General features: G+C 44.4%; 1 protein-coding gene across 1 annotated transcript in view; it reads right to left on the reverse strand.

Annotated features, from left to right (window-relative positions):
- Positions 1–27,092, reverse strand: part of JAZF1 (JAZF zinc finger 1) — a 298,667-nt gene that overhangs the window by 105,921 nt on the left and 165,654 nt on the right. The window contains exon 2 of the mRNA XM_037126575.2: positions 20,615–20,687. Coding sequence (XP_036982470.1) covers positions 20,615–20,687 — 73 coding nt within the window. The remainder of the gene's footprint in view (positions 1–20,614; positions 20,688–27,092) is intronic.

Below are 27,092 nucleotides of genomic sequence, written 5' to 3' on the forward strand. Positions count from 1 at the left end.
AATGGTGGACACAAGTGATATTTGGAATCCCACACTGAATCCAGAGCTAACAAATCCATAGAAGAAAGGCAGCAGGCTTTGCCAGGTCATAAATTAATTACCTTTAATAGCCAGGCTTAGGGTAAAAGCAAATAGACACACTAGTGCTTCCATATCTTCTGCTTTCATTTTGGTATTTAGCGCCAGAGTTAAAATCACTTTTAATCAGCAAGAAAGGCAGTCGCTTTTAAAACAGTAACACGCTGATGAAGGAACGTCCCCTGATATTGGAGGGAATTTGAACTTTGGCCCTGGTCATAGAATAATCCTACACATGCTGGTCTGGAATAAACTGCAAATCTTTTTTTGTCCCCTCTAAATCAATAGGCTAAAGTTCTCCAAAGGTTAACAGAAATGATTCTACCCTCCGTCCTTTCTTTAAAAATATCACTCTGTAGGGTTAATGTTCACCTCTGATTTAATAAGCAGAGCAAACTGAACACAGCAAGCTTTTAGAATTAGGGAATTCAAATTCTGAAGTATATTGTGCTTTGAAGTGGAATTTTCTTGGGACTGATTGTCAAAGTGAGCACATAATAAGACTACAAATTTCCTGGGGACTCTGTTCTCCAACACACTATGTAGAGTCTGGCACACGGCCTCCTGCAGATTTATTTTCTATTGAGTCAATGACAATTTTAGAAGTACAAGAAAAATCACCTTTCTCTGTAACATAGCTATGTTTTCATTAATTCTAAATTTGAAAACATACAGATTTTGGGTTGTGTTTCCACCTGTCGGGAGGGTCAGGGCTGACATCTGCAGGAGAGAAAACTTACTGTTTCCTTATCACCATTTGGAATTGCCTGTCCCTGCTCCCTCATACTAAGTTAAAACAGGGGCACAGGAGCGGTTCCCAGTCCTGGAGCCTCAGACACAGATAATCACACCAGTGATAACACGTGAACTGCTGTTGTTAATGACTATTTCTTAACAAACCGAGGTGGATTTAAGGTTACTGGTGCGTGAACAGTACTTTCACTTATTTTAACATAACTTCTTAAGTGGAGGATGGTGCGAGCATATGGACTGGTTGACCATGTGCCCACAACACAGTGATGACAAGAGAGAATTTTTTCTAGTGCTTTGCCTGTACCATCTCCTCCTCCAAATATTTTGGGATTCAGTACGAATCTAAGTTTTCCCTTGGGGCTGTGTAATGGATATTGTCATCCGATAGGCACACCATGCAGGAGAAGCTGGGGACAAGCTGGGGACAAGCTGGGGACTCATTGGAGCATCTGGTTCTGAGGGAAAAAGGCCCTGCAAAAATAACCTAAAAGGGAAAAAATAACACGGGCACCAGAAGGATGTTTGCTTCAGTGTGATCTCCACTAATGACAGTGTGAACGCGGCCACTGTGTCAAAAGAGACGGTGTGTTTCTATAAGGCTCTATCTTCTGGAAGGACTACTATGTAGTCATTTAAAAAATAGTAATTTTGAAGACATAGCCACATGGAAAATGCTCATGAAATAATAGTTAAATGTATGTTCTGCTTAGAACCTCATACAGGTGTCCATAAAACCAGAATGGGACTCAAAGGAAAGGCACACATAAAACATTGTGCTAGAACAGTGGAGTATAAGTGGTCCTCCCTTCCCCCCTTGCCCCGCCCTGTCTACCATTTTAAAAGCCTACGTTAGAATTTCCTTAATTTTGAAAAGCAGTGGAAAGGTTTACACAGTATATTAATTTTTTCCAAGCAGGGGAGGAACAAAGAAACCAAAGGGAAACAAACAAAACGACCTCCTCTAGTGGTCCTGGGTCTCACTGGTGGCGGGTTGGGTCCCCTCAGATGCCAGGAACAGTAACTGATGAACTCTGCTAGATGTTGGCTAAAATACTCACACCAATCTCAAGAAAAGTCCTTTAAAAAAAGGGAGAGAAAGAGTGAGCCTTGCCTGGTATATGTCTCGTGGTCTAGAACTTACCGTGGTGTCTGTGACCGAGTGTGTGAGCACGTTCCCATGTGTTTCTTTTTTCCCAACATTAACAGCATGAGAACAAGTAGAAATACACTGTAGAGTTTTCAGAAGAAGTCGAAGACAGCGGCGACAGCTACAGGGTTGCATTTACAGACACTGACACTGCACACTGCCGTACGTATCAGCCTCAAAGGTTAAAATATGTACATATTGTTCCTCGGCATGAAACCGAAGACCATCCCTCCTGACACTACCCAAACGCTGCCTTTCCTAGCTCTTCAAGTGACTGTGCACAACTCTGTTCCAGGGTTTTTCGTAACATAAATCAGCAGACAAAAAGTCAGGCCTCTCACGAAAATGCATCCATTCCATCTGCAGAGTCCCCAGGTGGCGGCAGTGTTAAAGAGAGATCTGAACATGCAGCAGAGACACACGTCTTTTCCTTACAGCTGACGTTAACACGCACACACGTCTATCACGCAGGCTCCTCTGGCACCTCGAAATTACCGCTTGAGAGGAGTAAGGGCCACGGATCACAATGTCCTTAAATTTCCCCAAGTTTGATGAGACTCGGAAGACTGGTGAGTGTCTGCCCATCTAAGAAAGGCTGTATTTCTAGGTGATGCATCTTTCTGGAGCACATTTGGCTATATTTAGTAAAGTGCTGATTAACCCTTCTTGATCTCTTCTCCTGACAAGAAATGAAAGATCCTTGTATTTTATAAATCTTGAGCACACTAGAATTTGCGAAGTCGAAAGACTAATGAAAAACAAGAGAGAAAAACAAAGCCAAAAATCATAAATCCTTCCTGACTCGAAGGCATTCCTCCCTTATCCCTAAAAGAAACCCATTCCCGCACATCTTGTTTGCATTTAACTTCTGAGGTTCGTCTTGTTCCATCTCTAGAACAAGTCGGGCGTCAGGGTATAAAGATGTGACTGCATGAATGAAAACACATGACTGCTGTGGCTGCTGCACACATGACAAGGAGAGAAAGGAAAACATTAACTGTCAAGTGACATGTCACTTGGATACACGTGTTTCTGCATTTTGTCATGGATGTTCAACTGGAAGGCTCCTGGAAGGATCTGAATTCTCCATCCCCTGCGATTGCAAAAACAAGGAGGCAGAATCAGGAAAAGCCAGCGCCCCAGGAGCGGCACTGTGGCGTTACTTCTCAGTTCCAGGAGATCTGCTACAAGAAAGTGTCTGACACATTAACACTATGCGATACATTCGCAACTCGACGAGGCTCCTGCTGACACAGTGCCAGGTCCTTCCGAGAAGGTGCCTTGCACAGATGTGGTGTATTTGAGTTTAACTTGGGGAGGAACGCACTGTTTTTTCCTTTATCCCCACCCAATTTTTCTTACACCAGCCTTAGATGGTTTACACTATTTTTATTGCAAATAGAGTAATGAAACCTCACTTTGTGCAGACTGAAGCCGTGAAGAGGGATTGGAGCGGTTTGGCGATGAATGGAGGTGAAGAGTGAGTTGCAAAATTCTATTCGTGTCACGAGTGAGGAAAACGCAATTCAAGGTTGACCCTGGACCTGGTCATGTTCGTGGGGGTGGGAACTCCTAGGAGGCAAGGGCACGGAGAGCTCATGGAATGTGGCTGTGCCTGTAATCAGATGAAGTCCATAAACTGCATTATCCCTTTTCTGAGCCTCTGTAAACACGGACAAGAGGCAGAGTGACACAATCTGCCACAGTTGTTACTGGTGGCCAAGTCTCTCTGGTGGGAAAGCCAGGTTTTCTCTCATGCTTTTATATTAGTTGGAACTTTTGAATAAACAAAACTCTTAGGAAACTCTCAAGGGATGGGCCTGACTGTCTGACCTTCCCATGGTAACCTGCTTGGAAAGTTCTTCCCAGTTCTTAATTCCTTCAGAGGTCTGAGGTTCTGATCTGGGGACTTGCAAAGCAGCAGCACAAGCAGCAAGGATAGAGCGGTGGCTTAACCTTCCCCAGGCTTAAGCTGAGACAAGAGAGCTGCCTGGGACGCCCAGGTTAACCGCAAAATGGTGCGGAGGGCACCGCTCCTTACAGATCTCAGGAGCTGGGCTAGTCAGGGTCCTTGTCAGTTCTAATCTAAGAGATTCTGAAAGGCCTGATTTCTATTTCTTATTGCAGTCTCTCACCAGAGACTTGTGCTCATTTTGAGAGGATGGGAGGAAGTAGGGGGCCAGGCCTAGGGGTGTTGAAAACAGAGGAACAGAAATCAGCCAGATCCCTTCTCTGTTCTTCCACCCTGTTACATCTGGTTCCTTACTCTTACAGCTTTTGTGATTCCCACAGACTGATCACAAATGATAAAAAGGAAAGAACAAATCGGAACATAAGATCTTTATTCCTCAGCAATCACACGAATGTTTGTCTAGTCATTCAGTTTTAAACAAGGGCCTCTATACTTTTAGATGAATGATTCAGTAATTGTCCTGTGGGGACTGGGGCCATGAATCTGGGCTTCAATCTGGATCTCAGACTCAGTGCTCTTTGGGAAGGAATGCCAGAAGACAGCCTTGCAACGTTCGCCCTTCCTTCACGTGCTGAAAAGACCTGCTGTCTGTCAGGACCCGGCTACGTGACAGATTCATCGTGCTGGCCATTCATCAACACCATGTACAGGTGTTTTCCGTAACATTCAATTGGCAAGACTTTTTAAACTGATAATTCTTAATGCCTGCCAGGAAATAGTGAAACAGGATTCTGGTTCACCTCTGGTAAGAATGGGAATAACTACACCCTTTATGGAAATAATTTGACAATCTGTATCAGTTTTAAAGTGTTCACACTCTTGAATCTCAGTTCTAGAAACATGTCAGAGGGAATCACATCATCATTTGTAACAGCGAAAAATGAAGAATAATCCAATGACCAACGCAGGAAATGGATGAATAAGTTGTAGGCATTATTACTGAGAAATGATTGTTTAAAATTATTTAGAGACAAAAAACCCCTCATAACAGGGGGTGTTAAGAACAGATGACAAAATTTATGTATAATTCTGAAAAAATATGCACAAAAACTATAAAGAAATACTCAGAAATAGTAATCATAATTAACTCTGGGGGGGGAAGATTTAAGTATATTCATTATCTTCTGTATTTTGCCAAATTTCCAAAATGATGAGATACTACTTTTGTAAAGAGAGACATTATCTTAATAAGACAGGGAATCATATAGATGAAAATTATAACAATATGTTTTTGATGTTATTCTTTTACAATTCTATAATACCAGATCCGGGTATTGATTGTATTGTGTGTTCCCCACTCCAGGTCAGGTCTCCTTCCATCACCGTTTATCCCCCTTGACCCTTTCCTACCTTCCCCGACCCAGTTAAGTCTTTCAAGTCGGCAAAGGAATGACACAACCTCTACCCCCTGCACTGGACCCTGTTTCTGGAGGACACCTCGGTGAACTACGTCAACATTTAGCTTCTGCCCATCCTTAGACTTGGCGGTTCCCCCATGGAAATTTATCCTAAGGGAGTAACTAGACTAGTGAGCAAAAAACGTTCATACAGCTTGCTCATTATTGTATTGTTCATACATCAAGATTGAAAAATGAAAACTAAATGTTCACCAAGAAAGGGTTGTTAAATAAATGTATAGGTTAATATGCAATAATTTAAATGATGATATGTAGCTATACTTATTAATATGTAAATAGTTCCAGAGTGAAATTTGTTTTTAAAAAGGGGAGTATAAAAATGAAGTAAAAAGTATGGTCCCTTTATGCATCTATTCTCTCTCTCCCCCTACCCCTCTCTATGTATACACATACACACAAGCAAAGGTTACTGTGGGAATATTTGTACACTAATAAATGAAGGGGGAAAGGAAGGGGGAAAGGAAGGGGAAGGGAGTTGAACACACAAAATCCTGGAAGGACTCAGGCCAAAATATTAAGAGTGGCATTTCCTGTGCACAGTGGTAGAAATACAGATGATTTTCATTTCTCTTTTATCTTTCATTGGTACAAAAACATTAATAATGAGAATGCATTGCTCACAGCATTTACACTTTCAAAATGGTTTCAAGAATACTGCAGCAAAAGTTTGCAAATTCATCCTCAGCTGGGGAACTAAAATGCCGCTGCCACAGGTGAAGGTTTTTCTGCGCTCCTTCCTGTGACGTTTCCACCCCCAGAGGGAACACTGTCCTGGATTTTGCAGTTCTCCATTACACGTGCTTCTTTACACTTTTATTATAGACATATACACCTCAGCACATTGCTCTTATACACACACACACACACACACACACACACCCTGTTTTCATTTGTGAAAAGAAAAACCCAGTACAGCTGTGCCTTCCTCATGGCTCTGGGCTGTCAAAGCCACCAGCAGACCAAGGTGCAAACAAAGGCACCTGGGGGAGCCACAGGACAGACACTTGTAGGCCCACCTGTCCCTTCTCTGGCCACCTCCTAGCCCCTGAGACCTGGGCAGGCCATGGCTTAGAAACACCTGTGGGGTTCTCTGTGGGAGCACAGGAAAACAGAACACAGACACATCACTTCTGACTGCCTGCTCTTTCTTATGGAGGTGGAAAGAGGGATTCAACAGACTCACACTTTAATTTGTGAAGAGACGGACTAACATCTTTAGCAGGATTATTTGTGGACTCACATTGGCCTCACTACCTATTACCACATAGCAATCTGGAAAACATAAATGAAGTGGCAAAAATTTAAAACAGTAGCTCTATCATCCTTTTTAAAGATAACAGTTGAAGGAACACATCAAAGCACCTTATGTGATGAAATCTAAATGCTATTTCTTTCAATGTTTGACCCCTATTATTTCAGCATTTTTTATATAGGGAAAACAGGGAGGTAGGGATCAGAAGTCAATTACTCTACATAACCACTGTACAACCAAACCAAAATGGATTGGCAATCCATGCTGAACAGAAAAGCCCAGATACAACTGTAAATTAAATGAAAGACCACTCAAAATTTCTGATTTGCTGTTCTGTAAGTTGTCCTTATTCTGTAGGTAACAGAGTGAGTCCCACAGTCACAGTTCACAACATAAACTAACGGAAGGGGAAGATGACAGCCAGGAAGCTCTGCTATTTTGAAGATGGAAAAAAAAGAGGCTTGTATCACGTAGAATCCCACAGCCAGGATCTGATTTTTTTTGTATCTGACATCTTTTAGGGGCTATAAAGGTGCTGTGTGACTTAGGGGATCAGAAATTGAATGGTTTACAATCGTTTTTCAAGTTTGAATTAAGATGTCTTTGATACGATATTCAAATATGTACATGCCCCTTCAAAATTCTAGAAAACAGGACCTTGCTGCCTTAACAGTAGAGAAATCTATGACCAAGACCAGAAATAATTTTTTTAAGGGCACATGAGCTAAGACATAATGGGCCTTTAGGACTAAACACACTCTGGCTTTGAGTTTTAAAAACTATGGCTGCTGTCTAGCAAAGACTAATGCAACATGGAAGCATCCTGTTGGCGTGCTGGCTTCGCCTGAGGGAACTGTGCAGCACTGATCTGGTCGGTGCTGAACGCGACAGTAGAATGGGCAATAAAAGAAAGAAGGGATGTTTGCATGGGCACCGCGAAGAACAGATCTGAGCAATTTCCCAGCTTATTTGCTCCCAATGAATCTGCCCCAACAATGAAAACAGAAGTCAACTTTGAACCAATCATGGATTCTCTTTTTCCCTGGAAGTCTGCACCCAGAGGCCTCTGTGGCCAACACACAGTGCAAAGAGTAAGCCCCGTAACCCTCTTCCTCTAGGTTTAAGAATGAGGACACCACTCGGCCTTTTTATGTTAACCTTTGTTTGGGCAAAGGCAAACTTGGGCAGTATCTCATATATACAGAGGTGAATGTGCAATCTGCCAAGGTGATACTGCGCTTTCCGAGAGCTTAACTGTTGCTAAACTCTCTCTACTTCAACTAAAAGATGGGGTCAGCTAAGCCAGGCACAACCAAAAAAAAAAAAACCATATACACAGACACTGCCAAGAAGGCAAGGAGGACTCCAAAAGCCGGATGTAATTTCTGGATTTGGCATTCTGAACCATCTCATTAGAGGAGAGAGGAAGTTGGCAAGAACTGATCGCATGTGGGTCCCACCATCTGTAAATGACACGGGCCCATGTTGTCACCTAAACCTTCAGGGAAATCTCAAAGATCACAAGGTGAAGCTGCTTGTTGAACATCATGTTTACAGCCTTAACAACAGTGCAGAGTAAATAGTCGTCTAGGGAAATGCAGGAACGCGCATAAAACCAGGGGAGGGGGAGCCCCTGGGACAGGACTGAGTACAGTGACCAGAGACTAAATCACCACCTGCTTTGGGCTGAATGAAAAAACCTCCTCGCTGGTTGTTTGGTTTTATCCGCATCTGGAGACGATGACCTAAAAATACAAGCCAGCACTTCAATGATTCTAGTCTGGTAATCCCACGTGATCTTCATGTCTGATTAAAGCCCTTGATGAGCCCTGGCTGGGTAGCTCAGTTGGGTTAGAGCACTGTCTTGATTCACCAAGGTTGTGGGTTTGATCCCCAGTCAGGGCACATATAAGAACTGACCAATGAAATGTATAAATAACTGAAACAAATCAATGTTTTTCTCTCTCAAATTAGTAAATTAAAAAAAACTAGATGACAGTAAATTCTCAGCTATCGGCTTTTAGAGGCAATGTGTAAGAGGCAAGGCAATGGTGTTGGAGATTAGGAGACATGGGCCTTCTCTGGACGTGCCTGGATTCTGTGCAGTTTTGAGAGAAAAATCAGCTGACATCTCTCCATGTTACCACGTGGGTCATCCAGAAGAATGACAGAACAGAGATACACGACCAACACACATGGGAGTGCAAATCCCAAGACTGTCATTTACTAGCTGTGTGACCCCGGGCGAGTCACTGAACTTCTCTGATCCTGGTAAAAAGTGAGGTAAGAGCCACCTTTTGCAGTGGAATCATGGCTTAACAGAGAGAATGTGTGACTGCAAAGAAATTAAGATCCTTAGAGCATCTGTGAAAGTTCCTTGTAAAATAGAGTTATCACATTTTAATTTTATTACTTGCTTCTGCTACAACCTGCTTCACAGGGCGTATGATGACGGGTTAAAACTGTGAGGTTCTTACGGAAGGTGAGGTTAATAGTGTGGGGAGGCGCTACAACATGCGAGAGAAAGCAAAGCCTTTGGGACCACACAGATGTGCGACTGAGCCCACATCCAGGAGCTTAGTAACTATGATGTCTGAGATATGCTGAACCTGGGGTCTGTGGACCAAAGGGGCCCTGGGGAGAATTCAGGAGATCTGTGAGACTGGATAAAAAGAAACTTACACCTTTACTTTTGTTAACCTCTAATTAAAATGTAGGCTTACTTGCAACTATGAATATAGGCAGCTACCCAGAGTATTTTCAAAGTATCTATTACTTCGCACCCCCTATAAGTCACGGTACAATTGGAACAGATCTTGAAATATTGTTTGTACTAATTACTTATTTGCAATTATGAAAGCTATCAACCCGGCGCCTAAGCTTTCTTATTTAAGGCCTTAATCAAGAAGCACATGCTACTGTATCACAAATTTGTAATTTTAATATTTCAACCATTATATTTTAATAAAATTGGTTTCCTTTGTTATCCTATATAATTTAGTTTACGAAGTTACAGTGTTTTGAGAAATAGTCCATAGGCTTCACCAGCTCACCAAAGGGATCCAGGGCGCTAAAAAAGTTCAGTACCTCCCCCTCCCCAACTCATTGTCTTAGGTGTGAAAGGGCGGTAACAGCCCTGACGCAGGGTCACTGCGAGTTACAGATGACACAGCCAAGTGCACTGCCCAGTGCCCCGCCCACAGCAGTATCCCAACAGAATCTAATCTGTGCCGAAAATGGTAAGACAAGGAAAGTAATTTTCTGTATTACACACTTAATTCTTCCTCACCATCACAACTGCGCTAAAATTTAGCTTTGGTCTTTTAAGGATTTAAGGTTAATGCTTCCTTACGACTTGACTATATTTGTTCAGGCTGGATGGCCTTGTGTGGTTTGGGACAACATGGTTGTGTGGCTGTCCCTTCTGAATCCAGATTGCTATTGCTGGGATGAGCTGCACACAGACCAGAGGTGTGAGTCCACTCTCTGTGCCTGAGGATGGAGAGTTCTTTCTGGGGATGTGGGCTGACCTAGCTGCACTGCTTTAAGCCGCCAGGCAAGGTCTCAGCCATGGTGTCAGAAATGAGAACAAGTTATTTACAAACTGAAAACATGGAGCTATTTTAAAGCTTGCGAGCAAAGGGACCTTCAAAGTCGAGATGAGTATTTAGGCTCAGCATAATGAACCTCAGTGTGAGAAAATTAAGTAATGTTTCGACTGAGTCGCAAATCAACAGTCTCAGCAATATGAAAGTATCCTGCAAATCCGGGTGCGTCAGAGCTACGGAGGGAAGATTCAGGGCCTTCTTAATTAACTCCGAGGTGCTGCGCAGAAGGGGAAAATGTAAATCAGGTGGCCCGCTGCCAGCGATCTGAATTTCCAAATGAAATAAGAGCGGTGTAGCGCCTGGAGTCATTTTGTAAATGTGAACAGTGGGGGTAGAGGGGGCTCTCCAAGGTCATCCCTTAGGTTAAAATTTGCCACTATCCACAGCAGCCCCTGTACCTGCCAGGTGTGAAGAGGCAGAAGTAGAAAGATGCATAAAACACAGAACGGGAGGGCACCACAATGCACATATGAAACTGTGACCGTTATTCATGCATTTATTCGAATATCGAGCACCTAAGGTGTTTGAGGCACTGCCCTAGAAGTTGTGGACACAGCGATGACCAGGATGGCAAAGTCCCTGCCCCTATGGAGCTCACATTCTCCAGGGGGAGACAGGCACCCAGGGACAACCTGCACTGTGACCTCCGGTGGTGGCAAGTGCCAAGAAGAACATGAAAGCAGAGTAAGAACGTGGAGATGGGTGTACGGGGATCTTAACTGGTGCTCAGGGAAGACCTGCAGTGCAGGTGACATCTGATCAGACGCCTGAACAAGCTGGGGGAGTGAGCCGTGTGACGCCCTGATGGGGTGAACAGCGTCCCAGCAGCAGGACCAGCAAGGACCAGCACTGGGGTCAGGAGGAGCTGGGTGCACTCAGGGAGCAGGAGCTGTGGCGGGGGTGGGGTGGTGAGGCGGGAGAGGTGGGGTGCCTCGTCACAGAAGACTTGTTGGCCGTGTGATGAGTTTTGCTTTAATTCCAACTGTGATAGGAGACCACTGGTGGGATACAGGCAATCTGACAGATCCCATTAAGGTAGAAATACAAGCACAGAAATACAGGCCTGTAGAAGAAATAGGGATCAATCCACATTGCAGCACTCGTTAGTGGCCAAAAACATGAACACGTGCAAACGAATCTGGGAGCAGCCTGAATGTCCACCAATTAGTAGTGGAAGGGCTGAAGTATTATACAGCCATATCTTAGAATTTTCTGTAGCCATTAAAGAATGAGAGCTACCTCTGATCTAGAGAGATATTAAGTAAAAGACAAAACAGAGAAGTGTGTGTATATGATATATAAATTTGTATATTATATTTCTTTCCTCCTGTCAGTCTCTCACATTTTTAAAAAACATGTCACGACCAGCCAGACCCCACCATCTATGCCTGCACTGCGGACGAACATCCCTGGACACCCACTGTTATGTTAACACTGTGGTGTGGCTACATGAAGCCAGACGAGAGGGCATTCGAGGCCCCAGAAATGAGAGATGAGGCCCTGGAGCCAGGTTTGAACAAGGGAGAGAAAAGGAAGCGAACATGGACAAAGGACCCAGGTGAATTCAGAGATGAGACAGGGAAGTTGAGACTGAACAGAGAAATGGGAAGCACTGGACATGGATACATTCAGCGAGGTTTTCACTGGGGACGAAAGGACTACGGGGCAGTGCTGAGGGGGCAGCTGAGGCTGGAGAGGCTGTGTCCGGGGTGAGGTGAGCCACACTGTCAGGGGCTTCTCTGCAGTGACTCTCGGCCACCAGCCTGACAGAGAGAGACGTTATCTGAGTCTGAGATTGGAGATGACGAGTGGGTGAGGACACGGGGACAAGGGAACTCACCCATACCAGTAAATTCAAAGTTAGTATCCAGCAGCCAGCCTGAATGTGCAGGCAAGGAAGAAGGGGTTAAATCCTAGAGGTCTCAAGGCAGATGTGGCAGAAGAAGAGTTGGCCACGGAGACGCTGACCAGTGGGGAAATGTCATAGGTAAAGATATTAAAAGCACAGCGGTTCCTGTTTAGGGCAACGTCCAGTAAATGCTGTTCTTCAAAGTAGGGAGAGAAAGGGAGCAGATGACTAACTCTAGTTCCAGTATCACTGCACCTCTCTTGACCTGTAATAAGCTTGAGGATTTTGAAAACAAAATGTAAATGCAGCTTTGAATTGGATTGAGAGATGCATAAAGATTAGTCATAAATACTGATGGGTTGAGGTAAGAAAGACTAAAAAAAACTGACCTGATACTATTTGAGTTGTATAAGCAGCCTGTTTTAAAACGCTAACTGCCCTGAGAACCAACTACAGGTGACAAAGTTACACAAGGAGGCCTAACAAGCGAGCCATATGGCCCTGCTCTGCCAAGACTCACCGCTCCTACCATGTGTTTTATGCCAGCAGCACAAGCTAATTGTTAGAACAAGCCAAAATGTCACAGAAGGGCTCTTTCCGGCTTCCCGGTATCTGCTGCCTGTACATGGTTTGTACAGAACCCAGTGAGCAAGCCAGATCAGGTTAGAGACAGTACAAGGGGGATCTGGCAGGCAGCCATCTCGGCTTTGTTTCAACTGATGTCCATAAAAACGCAGGCTAAGAAAATGGTAGCACGACGTCTGGTGTTGGAGATCTAACGGCATGGAACATATTTATGGCACCAGGCCACGCACTTCAGTCTGGGGCCGAGGTGCACAGAACTCCAGATCTGGTGGGCAAAGGGAAAGAGAAACGCATGTCTTGTACCGTAATAAGTATGACTGCTCTCGGAAGACCACAAACGGATGGTTTCATGGGGGAAAAAAAACAAAAAACCACTGCCTTTAGATTTTAAAAAATCAAATGCTTCAGGCTTTTCTGTATAAAAGAAAAGGCCAGTGAGACTTGTCTAATTACAGCACTTTTAATGCTGTACAGGCTGTGACAGACTATAATCTGGCAAAAATGAGTCCAACTGAAGAGTGAGGGTTTGGGGAAACTGGGTGAGGCTTTGGAGTGAGGAAAAAAGTGTGAAAGAGGAAGCAGGCGTTCATTCAGCAGTTCACATTCTGGTAGGAGGGTTAAAAGAAAAGCATCCAGCCTGATTTCATTTTCGTCCAAAGCAACCTCTTATTTAGTACACTCTTCAAGTTCTTGAGCACATTTATAATGATTGCTGTGCAGACTTTGTTTCCTAAATCAAACACCTGGGCCATCTTAGGGGAGGGTCTCTATTGATTGCCTTTTTTCCCTTGTGTAAGGGCTAGGTTTTCCTGTCTTTCACATCTAGTAATTTTTTACCGTATATTAGACATTGTGTTATGTGATTCATTCCTATGAAGACTAGTTATTTGGAACTAGTAGACAGTTCAATTTCAGGCTGACCCTGTGCAGACCGAGAGCTAGACTGTATTGTATTAGGTCAAATCTGTGGAAAGCCCAGTGTTTCCTGAGACCTTCCAACGTGTCAGAATTCCTCTCCGATCTGTCTCCCCTGAAGATCTTATGGAACCTTGGTTTCAAGTGTTGTTAAGGCGTCTCTGGAGCTGGCCACACACTCAAGGACAAAGTTGCTGTTTCTAATTAAGGTCCTTCTGGTATCTCGGTTGGAACATTAGGGTGTCGACAAGTTGTTTCCATGCTGGCTGAGCTGGAATGCAATGCCTACCAGCACCACTTGACCTCTGGTCTCACACTGTTTCATCCTCACCCCTGTTGCCACTGCTCTTTGGTAAGGCTCCTAGAATTAGCCCGAACAGGTGCAGTCCGCCCTCAGCTAGGGATTCATGAAGACCCCCATCCAAACTCCTATGGCCCCCTGCTGCACAGGTGCCTCAGCTCCAGTTCCCCTGCACCACAGACTCCAGCAGGTTCAGGTGCCTCGACTCAGTGGGACTGCTGCGCGTGGGCTATCGCTCACTTTGCTGCAATAGGAAATGGTCCTCAGAGAGTGAGCCGGGAGGTCACAGGACTCGCCTGCTAAGTGTCCTTTGTCTTGGGGAATCGCAGTCTTGTACTGCCTATGGTCCTGAGCCCCAAAACCACTATCTCATACATCTGTCCAGTCGTTTATGGTGGAAGAACTAGTTATGGCCATCCGTTAGTATATTTTCATGCTAAATCCCATATAAATGCTGCCCCAAAGTTGTATAACGTTTCATTTCCATCACACAACTCTCTCAACGCCCAGGGTAGTCGAGGATCCTGGTTCCCCACAGAAGTGTTGCTAAACTCATTTATTCACTTACAACATATTTACACTCATTCAAAAAATATTTACTGAGACCACTGTGTGTCAAACACTGTGCTGGGGGCCAGGGACACAGTTGTGGGAGACAGGAAATGTCTCTGCCTCTTGGAATTTACTCCCTGGTGGGAGCTGTTTGGCCCTGCTCCAGAGCAATACATCCTTTGCAGTTGTTCCTCTAAGTATCGAGTAGACAGAGAACAAGGTGACTTGGCACAAGCAGAGTGTAGAGGAAAAAAATACCTATGACTTATGCAACACTGTCACAGGCACTGTCATATGCACTTTCCATGCACTGATTGATTTCATACACAAGGAAACTACTGTTATTAGAGATGAGAAAGCAGAGGCTGAGACTGCTGGCCTGCTCACAACACTGACGAACAGCAGAGACCAGACCCAGAGCTCAGCAGGCCCGCGCCTGCGGCCACACTCTGAACCCCACAAGGCCCTCTTTCCCAGAGGGAGAAGAGGGTTACACGGGAGTTGCGGGTGGAGAATGGAATAAACAGCAACAGTGTCTAAGAGGAAGAAAACAAAACCCTTTCTTTAAAAAAAAGAAAGCAACAAAATAAAACCCAGAAGTCAGTTAAGTGTCCGGGCAAGTTGTAAGAAGGAAGCAGATCATTATTTAAAGAGGGGGAAAAAAAGTAGAAGTTGATTGAGTCAGCAGATAAGGGCACAGTTTTGTCCTCCCCTCCCTAGTAGAGGATGAGAAAAAAGATGGTGTTCTGCATTTGAATCAGAAAAATAGAAAGTCTTCCTGAATAAAAGGCTTCCAGGTTCCCTGGGGAACTTGAGGATGTGGGTGAAAATGACAATTCCAGCAATGGCCCAACTGGTGTGCACAGAACTAGTCCCATCAGATGCTTCGAGGTGTGCTTGGACTCAGGTGCACGTGAGAATTGCATTATCCCTCTTGGAGACATAAAGTGCACATGTGTGTGTATGCATGTGTGAGAAAGAGACTGGCGAACACCCCTTGGAATTACTGTTCTATGAAACCCATTTTATAATTCGCTAACTTGAAATAGCAAACATCAGGCTAAGTAAATATACATTTTTAGGAGGTCACACCTAACTGCTACTGTGCTGAGTAGTGAAGGGAATTTGAATAGAGCTGTAGTCTAGGTACAAAATATTAAAATTCTGATAGGTAGACATGGCAGAGGGTGGTTTCCTGGGTGCTCACGTTGCTCCGCCTCTCTTTCCTCCCAATCTAACATGCCAAGGTGTCCTTTCCCCCTACAGCCGAGGCCTGCACACTTGTTTCCTTGTGGCAGCATATCATTTAGGAGTTACTACCGGTCACCTCTCATGACATTTTTAGCTTCTGCTGCCTCACAATGTTTCATTTTGCTAGGTTGCTGCCCTCCAATTATCTACTGCATGGTAATTACTCTTATTTTTGTCTGCAGTCCCTCTGCCTAGCTGCTCGACTCTCTATTTTCCCACATTAGTTTTCCAAATTCCCCTACTTACTTTTCTGAACTCGTACTTTGCTCTGATTCCCCCACCAGTCACGCTGTGCAGTGATCAGGAACACCGATTCTGGAGCCTGACTGGGCAGATCTGAACCCAGCGTTCCTCCGGGTACCACCCGGGGAAGGAGGGCAAGTTATTCCACTTCTGAGTCTCAACTTCCGCAGCTGTAAATTGGAGATCTTCACAGCACCTCCTTCACATGGTTATCGTGAAGAGTACATTAAATAGCAATGTAAAAAATGCTCAACCTAGAGCACAAGGCAGAAGTGTTACTTTTGCTCTTTTTAGTGTTATTCCTTCTATATTCTTTCATTCAAAATCTTCTAGCTTTGCTTCTTGCCCTTTATACTTTATTTTCCAGACGAATAAGTATTATACAGACTAAGCAACTAAATTACCCATTACACAGACCTGTTGGTGTTCCTCACGTCACAGAATTAATAGAACTTCCTGTCCTTAAAATCTATATCCATCTGTTTTTCTGCAGAACTGTTCCCACAAACTTCACTAATTCATTCAGTCTCATTAAAGTATTTCTATTTTAAAATTTTCTTTGGGTATTGTCATGGACCTATTTTTAAAGGAATTAAAGGTTTGTTAAACACATTATGTTCAGGAGAGTGAAGCAAGATAAAATAGATATAAATAAAGGCTATAATTTCTACTCAATTCTTTTCTTTTTTATAAGCCAAAAAGCTAGCTCGATTTTAAGGATCCTAACCTTGTTGATTTCAGTCAATGTTATTGCCAAAGAAAGTTTCATTTTAATCTTGAGATGCCCAAAAGTACATTAGAATTGGACAAATAGATATACGAGCAGAGAAATATTCTTTTCCTGCCTTCACCGCTCAGCAAAGTTAGACTTTATTTTCCCCTGAGGTTTAAGAAAAAGATCTTTTATATGTTTATTTTTTAGAGTACTCTTTTCTGCTGCAGTCAGGATATTGCTGTCAAGTGGACCGTCTTTCATGTTACCTAACCCATATTAGTCTTTAGTCTCTTCTTGAATCCGTACCGGCTTCATGTGACTTTCAATGTTTCCCTTCTGTGTCTAAGGCCCCTGAGATGCTTTTAGCATATTTTCCCTATGGCCAGACTTGGCTTCATCCTGGCTCTGCCCTCTTTCCTTTACTAGGTGTTTATTTACCATCTACAAACAAATATCCGGAGTGTCTACCATGTGTTAAGTACTAGGTTATGAATGCAGCACTGTCCAGAAAGGGATTCCAAATGAGAGGCATTGTTAGTAGCCTGGGCAACCTTCCATACACAGTCCCTCTCTTCACCTAAAAACCACTAGGAAACGTGTCCATCCTCCACACGTGTCTGCCTCTCGGAGCTGGGATACGATGCTGTAAATTCTGTTTTCTCAGGCCTCTAAAAAAAAGTGACGTGTCCAGTTCAAGAAGAGTCTTCTTCGGGTCCAAATTAGTTTATTGCAAACACAGAACACGGAGGAACCTGCCAAATGACACCATGACGACATAACCAAAAGAAAGCCCAGGGGGTGGGAGCATTCTCTGGATCGCCTGGCCCATCTCTTGCATGGGCCTGTTAATAAGAAGGACCGCGGCAGAACAGAAGAACTGAGGGGCGAAATGTCCAGGTGCAATGTGATATTCCGTGTTGGACATGGGACGAGACAGACAACTGTATAGGATTCGTTTAGATCACCTGGGAAGATCTAATATGCTCTGGGTTAGACATACATTAGATCCCACAGTACTGATATGTTAAGGCAGAAATCAACGACTAAAGAGTAGGATGCAGAATAGTATGCCAGCTTTTGGTTAAAAATTCTGTAGACTTTTTTTAAATGACAAAAAATATGTGTTAAGGTATTACCAGTAGTGATACCTGGGTGGTGAGAATGAGATGTTTTCATTTAAAGAAAAAAATGTTGTTTAATTATACTTTCTGACTTTCTACAGTGTCTTTGTAAGGCTGTAATGATAAAATATTATTCTTAAAAAATGACTCATTTTCTCCCAGAAGACTCATCCAAGAAATTTCACATCCACTGGTTATGGTGATTCTAGGATTCAGGCCTATCCCCACTGTACCATTTATGCTAAACTGTCACACTTGATTCAGGTTCTCTGGTGTTCTGTTGTGTGTGTGGATCTCATCTCTATTTGACTTCTTTTGTGGTCCCAAATCACACTTGGCAGAATATTTCTTTCTGTGGTGAGTATAACACCTGTATAATTAATAGATCCTGGCTGCCAACATAGCTGACAAATACGAGCAGCAAGAGCAAAGTGAAAACCTCATAGACCCTAATTAGAATAAGGCTGAGCATCACAGAAATTTGTACATAACCCAGGTAACACTTTATCCAAAACACAACTGCTGTACCATTGAAAAGTCCTACTCAATGCCTGATCTATAAGCCTATTCATCCTATTCTTCAATACTAGTAAGCTACTTAACATTTACGTAATTGTAATGTACAAAATTTTCAAAACCCATGCTAATCACTGGAAATAACAAAAGGTCTTATGAATAATCCAGACAGATACATGCTTCTCTATTCGCATCTGATGTGATTTTGAAGGTGTTCTACTTTAACCATCTCAAAAATTACGGGTAATGGTAAACTACAGGTATTTTCTCTCACTTCCAGGGAAGGCGGATAAGCAGGAAACCCAAAGGAGATATACAAATAGCTGTTTATGTTAATGAAATTTTTAAAACCATGATTCATAAAGGAACTTGAAACAGCACCGGCAACTCCGGTTCAAAGCTCTCTTACCCAAGGCTGAAGTACGTCTTCTAACAGGCATTAAAACAAAACCACCCAGGTAATCCATTCCCAGCTTTCTACTTCAGACACTGCAACTCAGAACTCTGATACCAACAGACTGAAAACACTCTTCGTTGTCTACAAAAAGGGATGCCCAATAGAAATCCATGCACTGAATTACGAGCAGGGAATTTTTGTTCTCGTTAAAAACTAGTTTTGCTTTATTCTTCAGGGGTGTGTACTTTCTTAACGTAAGTTGATTCCAGGTTCTCTCCAGAAATCCCCGCCTCCATTGAGTTCGCTGAGACACCCCCAAGTCCTCTTCAGACCTGACAGATAAAGTTCTAACTGTTCCCTGAGCCTGTGTTCCCACGTTCACTTTCAGTAAAAACTCACATCACTCTACACAGATGGGTCAGGTGCTGAGAATGTTTCTACCAAAAGATGAGCTGCTACTTTGGAGAGCAGGACCAATAAAATGCCATTGGCCTGGTCAGGACAGGATCAAGCAGAGGTACCCAACGCCCCGGTGGAAGGCTGGGCTGTTACCAGTCTGTGTCCTATTAGGAGCAGGGACGCACAGGAGGTGAGCACAGGTGGGAGAGCTCCGCCTCCTGTCTACTCACCCCGACCTGGTCCATGGAAAAACTGTCTTTCACGAAACCGGTCCCCGGTGCCAAAAAGGTTGGGGAACTCTGGGATGAAGTGTACAGAACAAAATGGCATCACTCATGTCAACCAAGATGGCTGCCAGTCAGCCAGGACATGTTGGTTCAAGAAGGAAACTACCTGAGTCATGCCTGGCAGGTTGGAGTGTTCAAGATACCTGCACACATGACCTAGACAGGCACACCTGTAGAGGTGGAGTACCCCAGGATAGGCCCATCTGAAATTCCCTGATGGCTTGTGAGGGGTCCCAAAAAAAACACTTAGGAAGAGACCTGGAGGGGTGGAATGCAGGACCCTCAAGGGTATAACTGAGGTAGGCTCAGACCACTGCTGAGAGAGCTGAGTGCCACACCCCAAGATGCTGCTCCACACCACGCCAGTCTCCTGACTGCCGTGCTGCTGGAGGCTCTGCCCCACGGCCAGCCTGGCTCCAGAGACTCTACCTTGTAAGACACCTGCCAGTTGCCCCGCCTACTGGGCTGTCTCCCAGAACTGCAGACTGAGGTCTGGGACTTGGGTTCATTGTTCCCCAGTTCTCTACTGTGATGTTACTAAGGACTGTTTCTGAGTGATTATTATTGTTATTAGGTTGATAAGGATTAGGAATAAATCTGCATTAATGAAAACTGAATGAAGCTGCGTTAATAAAATCTGAATGAACAGCACAGTCACCTGTGTAGGCTCCCTGTTATTTCTGGATGCTGATGTCACCTGTAGGACTGGTTGAGCACAGGTGGCTCAGAGCTTTCGGTTCTTAAAGCTCACTCAGGTCAGATGACCTGAGCAGGGACCAAAGGCTGGCTTATAGAAAAGACTACATCACGAAGCATGCTCACAGCATTATTATGTAACTTTCTGATATTAAATTATTTCAATTTGTTATATCCTGATATATATTCTGATATTCCGACAATGCTCTGAATTCATAGAATCTCTTTGCCCCAGCATTTAAAAAGTTTCACTCAAACATAAATCTATTAATCTCTCAAACTGCCCTATGAAGTCAAAGGAGCATATTCTAACTCTGCATGCAAACTAATTCCAGAATGAGCTTGTAAATCAGTCATTTTCAGCCATATGTACACACACAGAACCACCTCCTCGTCTCCCCAAATAAACAGGGAAATTCCACACACAGGCTGATTTTCAATAATCTCCTGCAAATAGTTTAAAACTGAAAACATTTTTTTCTACTCTGTTAAAAAGATACATTAAAAAAATAAACATGTGGCAGATATGACGTTGCTATAAATTCTGAAAACAGCTTACCTATTAATGTAGCTGAGGGCAACATAGGTTGGCTGCTGTAATTCTTGTTTTTCTAAAACACGTGGATCTGTATCTGTAATAAGAACACAATTATGATTTCTTAGCTTTTGCATCGGAATATATGAGCCTACCTAACATAAAGTAATAGAGGCTAAAGAGAGAAAGATTAATTTAGTATACCTCTTTGTAAAGAGAATTCGGTCAGCAAAGCCCGGTCGTTTGTTCATTCATTCATAAATAACAAGATATTGTATTACTGTTCAAGGGAATTCCAAACATCAACAGTGATAAAATGTCCATCTGTCACACGAACTCTTGCACAATCCCCCCCATAAATATTGGTTTTCACTGCTTACAGTTACAATGTTGGCATGGTTTTTGGTGGTTAATCGGCCCAAGAAAGAAAGTCTCTGTTAATTATATGCTCACTTCAATGCTGGAACAAATTAGTTGCCATTGGAAAGCGCCATCAATTTGAAAACCTGTGGAGTATTATTCTTGTTTGTTGAAAACTTTTCTGGATTAGGATTCACATTTTGGAAGGTAACCCTTCTTTTTAATTGTAGAATGAGTTTATTATAACTTTCTTAGACTCTCAATCAGAAATTCTCATTCTGGTTTGGATCCACAAATACCACATTCATCAGAGGGGTCTTCCCTCCTGAAGAGGCAGACAGACTTCGACACTGTAGCCACCTTCTGGAAAGCCGCCTCTCCAACACAACACACATGCACACGCACAAAAAAAAACTTTAAAAAATACACTTTTTACAACTAGAAATGCATTGAAGATTTTCACGTAGCAACATGATTGTGCTAAATATGCACGAACAATGCTTACATGATATTAAGAAGATGGGGAAACGGAGCACATTTTTGTTTTCTTAGAAAACAGTTCGGACGCTACACACCGATTTGTGTTTATTATAACCTCATCCAAAGCCATCTCATTATTAGAACTCTTCCAGCTGCACTCGGCGGGCATACACTTTTGGGTGCCCAGGCAGATGTTGTTTCTGGCACCTCCGTGCAGGAAGAGTTCACCGCACGTGGTAGATATAAGATCCACCCACAAACTCCGAAGAGCATTAACTGGAGATGGGGTCGGGGAAACGGATGCAGTGGCAAAAATGACAGCACAAAAATCAATTTACAAGGCTTCAACTCCCCAACTAAAACTGTACAGCAGTGGCAAATTTGTTCTTGGTGTGTTAATAATCTCATGTTCACTTCATTGCTGTTCCTGTGCCAAGAATTTCGGGGACATCCTATTCGGAAAGCCGGCTTCATGGGTCTCTGCCACTGCACGTACCCGAAAGCCAACTTCTAAACCAGAGGCAAAGATCCTCTGAATGGCTCCACCAAGTAAGCTCAGGAGTTTCTGACAAGCACAAGTGAGACCAGACAGTAAGTCAGCATTTCCCATCCCTCCTACAACGATTACACTGCAGCCGAGACTGTAGATGGCTGGCCTACAACTACACCCTGTGGGGCTCTCTGACTACACGGAAGCCACTCGATGAGGGAACGTTTTTCAGTACAACGCTCACTCACACTCACCTAACTGTGCTGTAACCCCAAAGTGCATCTCTTTCTCCGAGGAATGCTTTCTGCACTTCTGACGTCCACAGGGGAGGAATCACAGAACAGTGCGCATCAGGGAGAGTGTTTTTCCCCCTAGACTGGCCCACTGGAACGCTGGGCAGGCCGTGCGTGCAGACGGCGACTGACAGACCGACCCTGCCAGGTCTCCCTCGGTGCCTCCCGAAGTGAGACACAAGGGCTCGGAGACAGAAACCGTGAGAGTGAAAAGAAAGGAGGGAGATGAGAAAGAATAAGATGATTGCAGATGTCTGTGTGGCAAATGTCTCGAGAACTCACAAAGCCACTCTGCTTCAAGTTTAGGAGGAGAGGAATGAGGCTCTGAGCTTGTGAGACAGGGGCCTGAACCGGATGCACTAAAACCCGTTCCTTTGCAGACATCTGGTGCATGGTTACATAAGGGATATTATTTTGAAAGAATACCACTCTGAGTCTAAGATGTGTGTATAAAGGGGGAAAGGGTTAAGAGGCCAATAAACATTTTTATGTCTTCCACTTTGGCCTTTATTTTTGTAACTGAGTCCCAGTCTAATTGTATTCCCAAAACCCCCTTCTAAACCTTTCCTTTGTTTCCAAACTACAAAATTTCTGAAATACTACCTCCCTAAGCTACCTTGAATTTTCGCGTGTGTGTGTGTGTGTAGATGTACACACAACTTATTACTCCTTTCTTCTTCACAACACAGTACCTGTTCGGAAAGGGGAAAGGAAGTGCCCTATACGAAATTCTACAGTCTGACGCTGCCCCCAGCAAATGGCGCTGGCTCCTGACATTCGCACAGACTACATCTTCTAATGTTGCTTCACAAGAATCTTTGCATTCTATTTGCAGAGCAAGGCTCTGAAACGTCTTCTGTTTCACCGCCTTCCACTACACCTTTGCTAGACTTAGGCTCACATGCCCTGAAATTATGAGTGGTGAAATGGACTTCCGGAGGCTTCTCCAGGCCACCCTCTCCATGACAGACAGACCATCTGGGAAGCACCTCAGGCAGGAGTCTTTTTTCTAGTTTGCAGACTCTAGTACTCGTCAGGAAAGCAGAACTTCCAGACAGACATCCACCGGGCCTAAATATCTTGTTCACATGAGATATTTCCTCAGAAAACCTTTAGAACATTCATTAAAGTTCCAACTTGTTACGACAAAAATCGGACACTTGGTGCCCACACATGAGGAGAGGCCGGCACAGTGCCACCAGAGGAGACACACTGGAGGCCTCCGGCTTCCTGGCTGGCTGGTTTGCGGGGATCCTGACTCACCATTTTACGGGTTTAATTATGCCGCTGAGCACTTCCCATTTGGTCAATGCACAATGGCTGCCTTCATTATTCCTCTCTTCCTGACAGAAAAGTACCTGTCTGAGGCTAAAAACTCGCTACAGGAAAGGATTATGGTGGCGAGACCCCAGGATTTTCACAGCAGGACGGCGACGGGCTCCTCAGGAAGACAGAACGCATGTTATCAGCAGAAACTGGGGAGACTAACACTACCCATTAGGGGTTACTAAATTCAATAAAAAGAACATCTTTATACTATGTGCCATGCCACTGAGAAGTTTTTCACATGAAAGTTGCTACAGTGAGAAGTGTGATATGAACGCTGTCACACACAACCTCCCAGATATTTCTCTGGCTTGTTTGTTTACAACACCAATAAAAATGTGAAGCTGGAGCGTTGGCTGCCATTGCCCAGAGATGGAGTCCACTCAGCAAATGGCTGGTGGGATAGAAAACACTTGAGTTTTCACAGCCACGTGATGCTCTGTAAAAGCCAGCAACTGGCGAGAATGTGAGCATTTCTATAATGTGGCTGCCCTTCAGCCAAACAGACTATCCCACCCCTTTTATGCCACTAAAAGACAGAAAGGCAAACCCAACCCATTTCGGCAGGGCAGGATATAGCCAAAGTGCACACTGAGAGACACTGTTTTCTGCCTCATACCACCTCTTGCACACTCACGCAGTTCAGGTGGACTGAGCGCTGAGAGAATTCAAATATAAAAATGCACTTGAAAAACCCAAGCAATAAAAACCTGGGATCTTACTTCAAAGTTTCTAGAACACAGCATCTTCTCAAGGAGGAGGCGTCCTCGGTGTAGAGCTACGCCTCTTCTAGCATCTCTACCTTGGGGTAACAGCTCAGACGCACAGCTGTACAGTAAGGACCAGGCACGGGCACCAAGTGGAAGCCTTCTGGAGCCCCCATTACTTCTCAGGTGGCAACGAGAAAAGCAAGGCAGGGGAGAGGAATAAGGAGAGGAAACATGTAGGCCCTTCCCAATAGGAACTGGGACTGCAACATGACCAAGGAGGGGCGAAGAGCAGCAATCACTTTGTTCAGTCTGCAAGGCTGTGCTCATCGGCACTGCTGTCTCTGGCATTAGGAACCAGCGGCAACCTGGGGTCTGATTTGGTGACATACACGTAACATTGTGCCTTTTATGGAACTATCTTCAAGCCAAAATGCAAACACTAGCAAGGCTGTTTGCTGGGTTAACTGAAGCTAACTGATGAGCTCATGAGCTTTAGCTAGTCTGCATTGCTGCGATTCTATATATGTGCCATTACTTATGATAAGAAGGTCAGAAACCAGCGGATGTACCTCTCAACAACACTAATGAGGCCTCTATCAGCAGTGAGCTAGTTGCAGGCTGGAAAGCAGCAGTGAGGGCAAGATGTGATGTCTCACACCCTGAGAAGGCCTTCTTCAAATTCTTCATCTTCCCATGGTCAGACTCTGTTCTAAGTGTGCATGGCAACAGTGGGGGGCAACGGTGAGAGGTTGTAGGTAGAGAGCAGTGGGCTCTGAAAGACCCTGGAGAGGCGAAGGCCCACCCAGCCAGCTCAGTGATTTTGAAGATCTGAGCTGGATACACCTCTTTTCTTTGGACTCACTTGGCAATAATTAATGGGCAGAGTCTTCCAACGGCTGAATTCATAAAGCCACAGAATTTTAGTTCATTCAGCATAGCCTTCCACAACATCTCTGGCCAAGTTTGTCACACCCCTCCTCCTCTCTGGTCACCACCCCACTGCTGGCACGATCCCTGTACGTGTGCGTCACCACAGAGGCTTTGTCCAGGCATGTGCCTCCGCCTGGTTCATCTCCCCAGCACTCTGCTCGGTGCCCAGGATTAGGAGGGGCACAAGGATTATTAAGTGCATATGCAAATTAGTTGTATGGTGAGAAAATGGAAGAGTTCTGGTCAAAAATGGCAGATGAATCAAGGGCATTTGTTTCCTTCACCAACCAATGCCCCAGTAAAGTGGAAATAAAGGAATAAACCTGGAGGAATAGAAAGGGGAGAGATCAGCAGGTAAGTCATTTCAACCAGGGCTTTGAAAGACGGAAAACTCATTCAGGAAGGAAAGTGACCTAGCAGTGGTCCCCAGCCTTTTTGGCACCAGGGACCGGTTTTGTGGAAGACAATTTTCCCACAGACCTGGTGGATGGGAGATGGTTTTGGGATGAGTTGAGTGCACTACATTCAAGCTCACCGCCTGCCATGTGGCTCGGTTCCTAACAGACCCAGACCAGTACTGGGGGTCCACCGCTCGGAAGGTTGGGGACCCCTGAAGGGTAGAGGAAGCTACAACCTCAAGGGCCTGCAATAGGGGAGACCCATGAAAAAGGAGGTGAGCCCACTGCAGAAGCCTGGGGAGGCCCTGGACTTGGAGGTGCCACACATGGTAATGCAGGCAAGGAAGGGAAGGGTCAGGGCTAAAAACAGAAGGCCTGTCGGGAGGGTTGATTAACTATCCCGAGACACTGAACCAGAAGACCGAGCACAGCTGAGGTCAACGGGGCGAGTGGGGGCACAGCTCGTTTGATGGTTCTTCACAGGTGTGGGGTTGTTTTGTTTTTGTTTTTGTTTTTAAACAAATCGAAGGCAAGATCTTTCACCAGCTGAAAGACTGCCACTCACTCTACTGTGATACTCCTTTCATTGTGGTGGTCCGGAACAGAACCACGCCACTCCTGGGTCTGCCTGTGCAGTGCGGGAAACGGGGTCTGGAACTGGAAACACGCCTACCACACAGTTCCCAAGAACCCTGGCAGCCGGTCAGGAGGTTTCCTCTCTGATTAAGTGGGCTCCGAGAGGAGACTTCCAGATGTGGACACCTGGCTATTCCCTAATTAAATGATCTCCGTACAGCTAAGTCCATGGTCAAGAAGCCCCATCCATGCCTCCATCCAGAGCCTCTCAGCTTTTTATGGCCTCAGTCTTAAATATGAGCCAAAAACAGTCAAGGAACAATCATTAAATACTTGAGGAAAAGTCGTGAATGGGAGACACTAACACCAACGGACGGTGGGGGAGGAAGATAGGGAGACAGGAGCAAAGAAGTAGACAGACTGATGCCGGGGAGGGCACCAACACACCTACTGATGCGGACCCACTTCACTGCGGGGTTAGGGCCGGAAGCCCTGCGCCCCTTTGGGCCAGCATTCGGACTGTTAGGCAGTCTGCTGGTCTTCTCAAGTCAACTCACTGCCCCACCCAGCTGTAACGCCACACACTCTCTGCATCTTCACAGCTCACTGAAAAACCCAAGAACGGTTCTGTTGCAACTTTCACTCCGTTTTTAGGACTGAATTTGATGAACCGACAATTTACAAAGACCAACTTTTAATTCATGGCTAGTTTACTTCAGCTGCTAAAATAAGTATTTCTTGTTGGCAACGGCCTTTTCAAAAAAAATCCTACAATTGCACATAACCAGCCTTTGAATGGATCAACTTTTCCTTAGTTTATAGACACGTCATTTGAAACTTTTCCCAAGCCATAATTTCCATTACAGGGCAGTCAGTGCAAATTACAGTGAGATTCTTGCCTTCCCAGATTCAATGTGAAATCCAGATGCAGTTAAGTGT

The sequence above is a fragment of the Artibeus jamaicensis genome, unplaced genomic scaffold (genome assembly GCF_021234435.1).
Source record: "Artibeus jamaicensis isolate MK-2021 breed Jamaican fruit bat unplaced genomic scaffold, CSHL_Jam_final contig_3230, whole genome shotgun sequence".
NCBI classification, from domain to species: domain Eukaryota; kingdom Metazoa; phylum Chordata; class Mammalia; order Chiroptera; family Phyllostomidae; genus Artibeus; species Artibeus jamaicensis.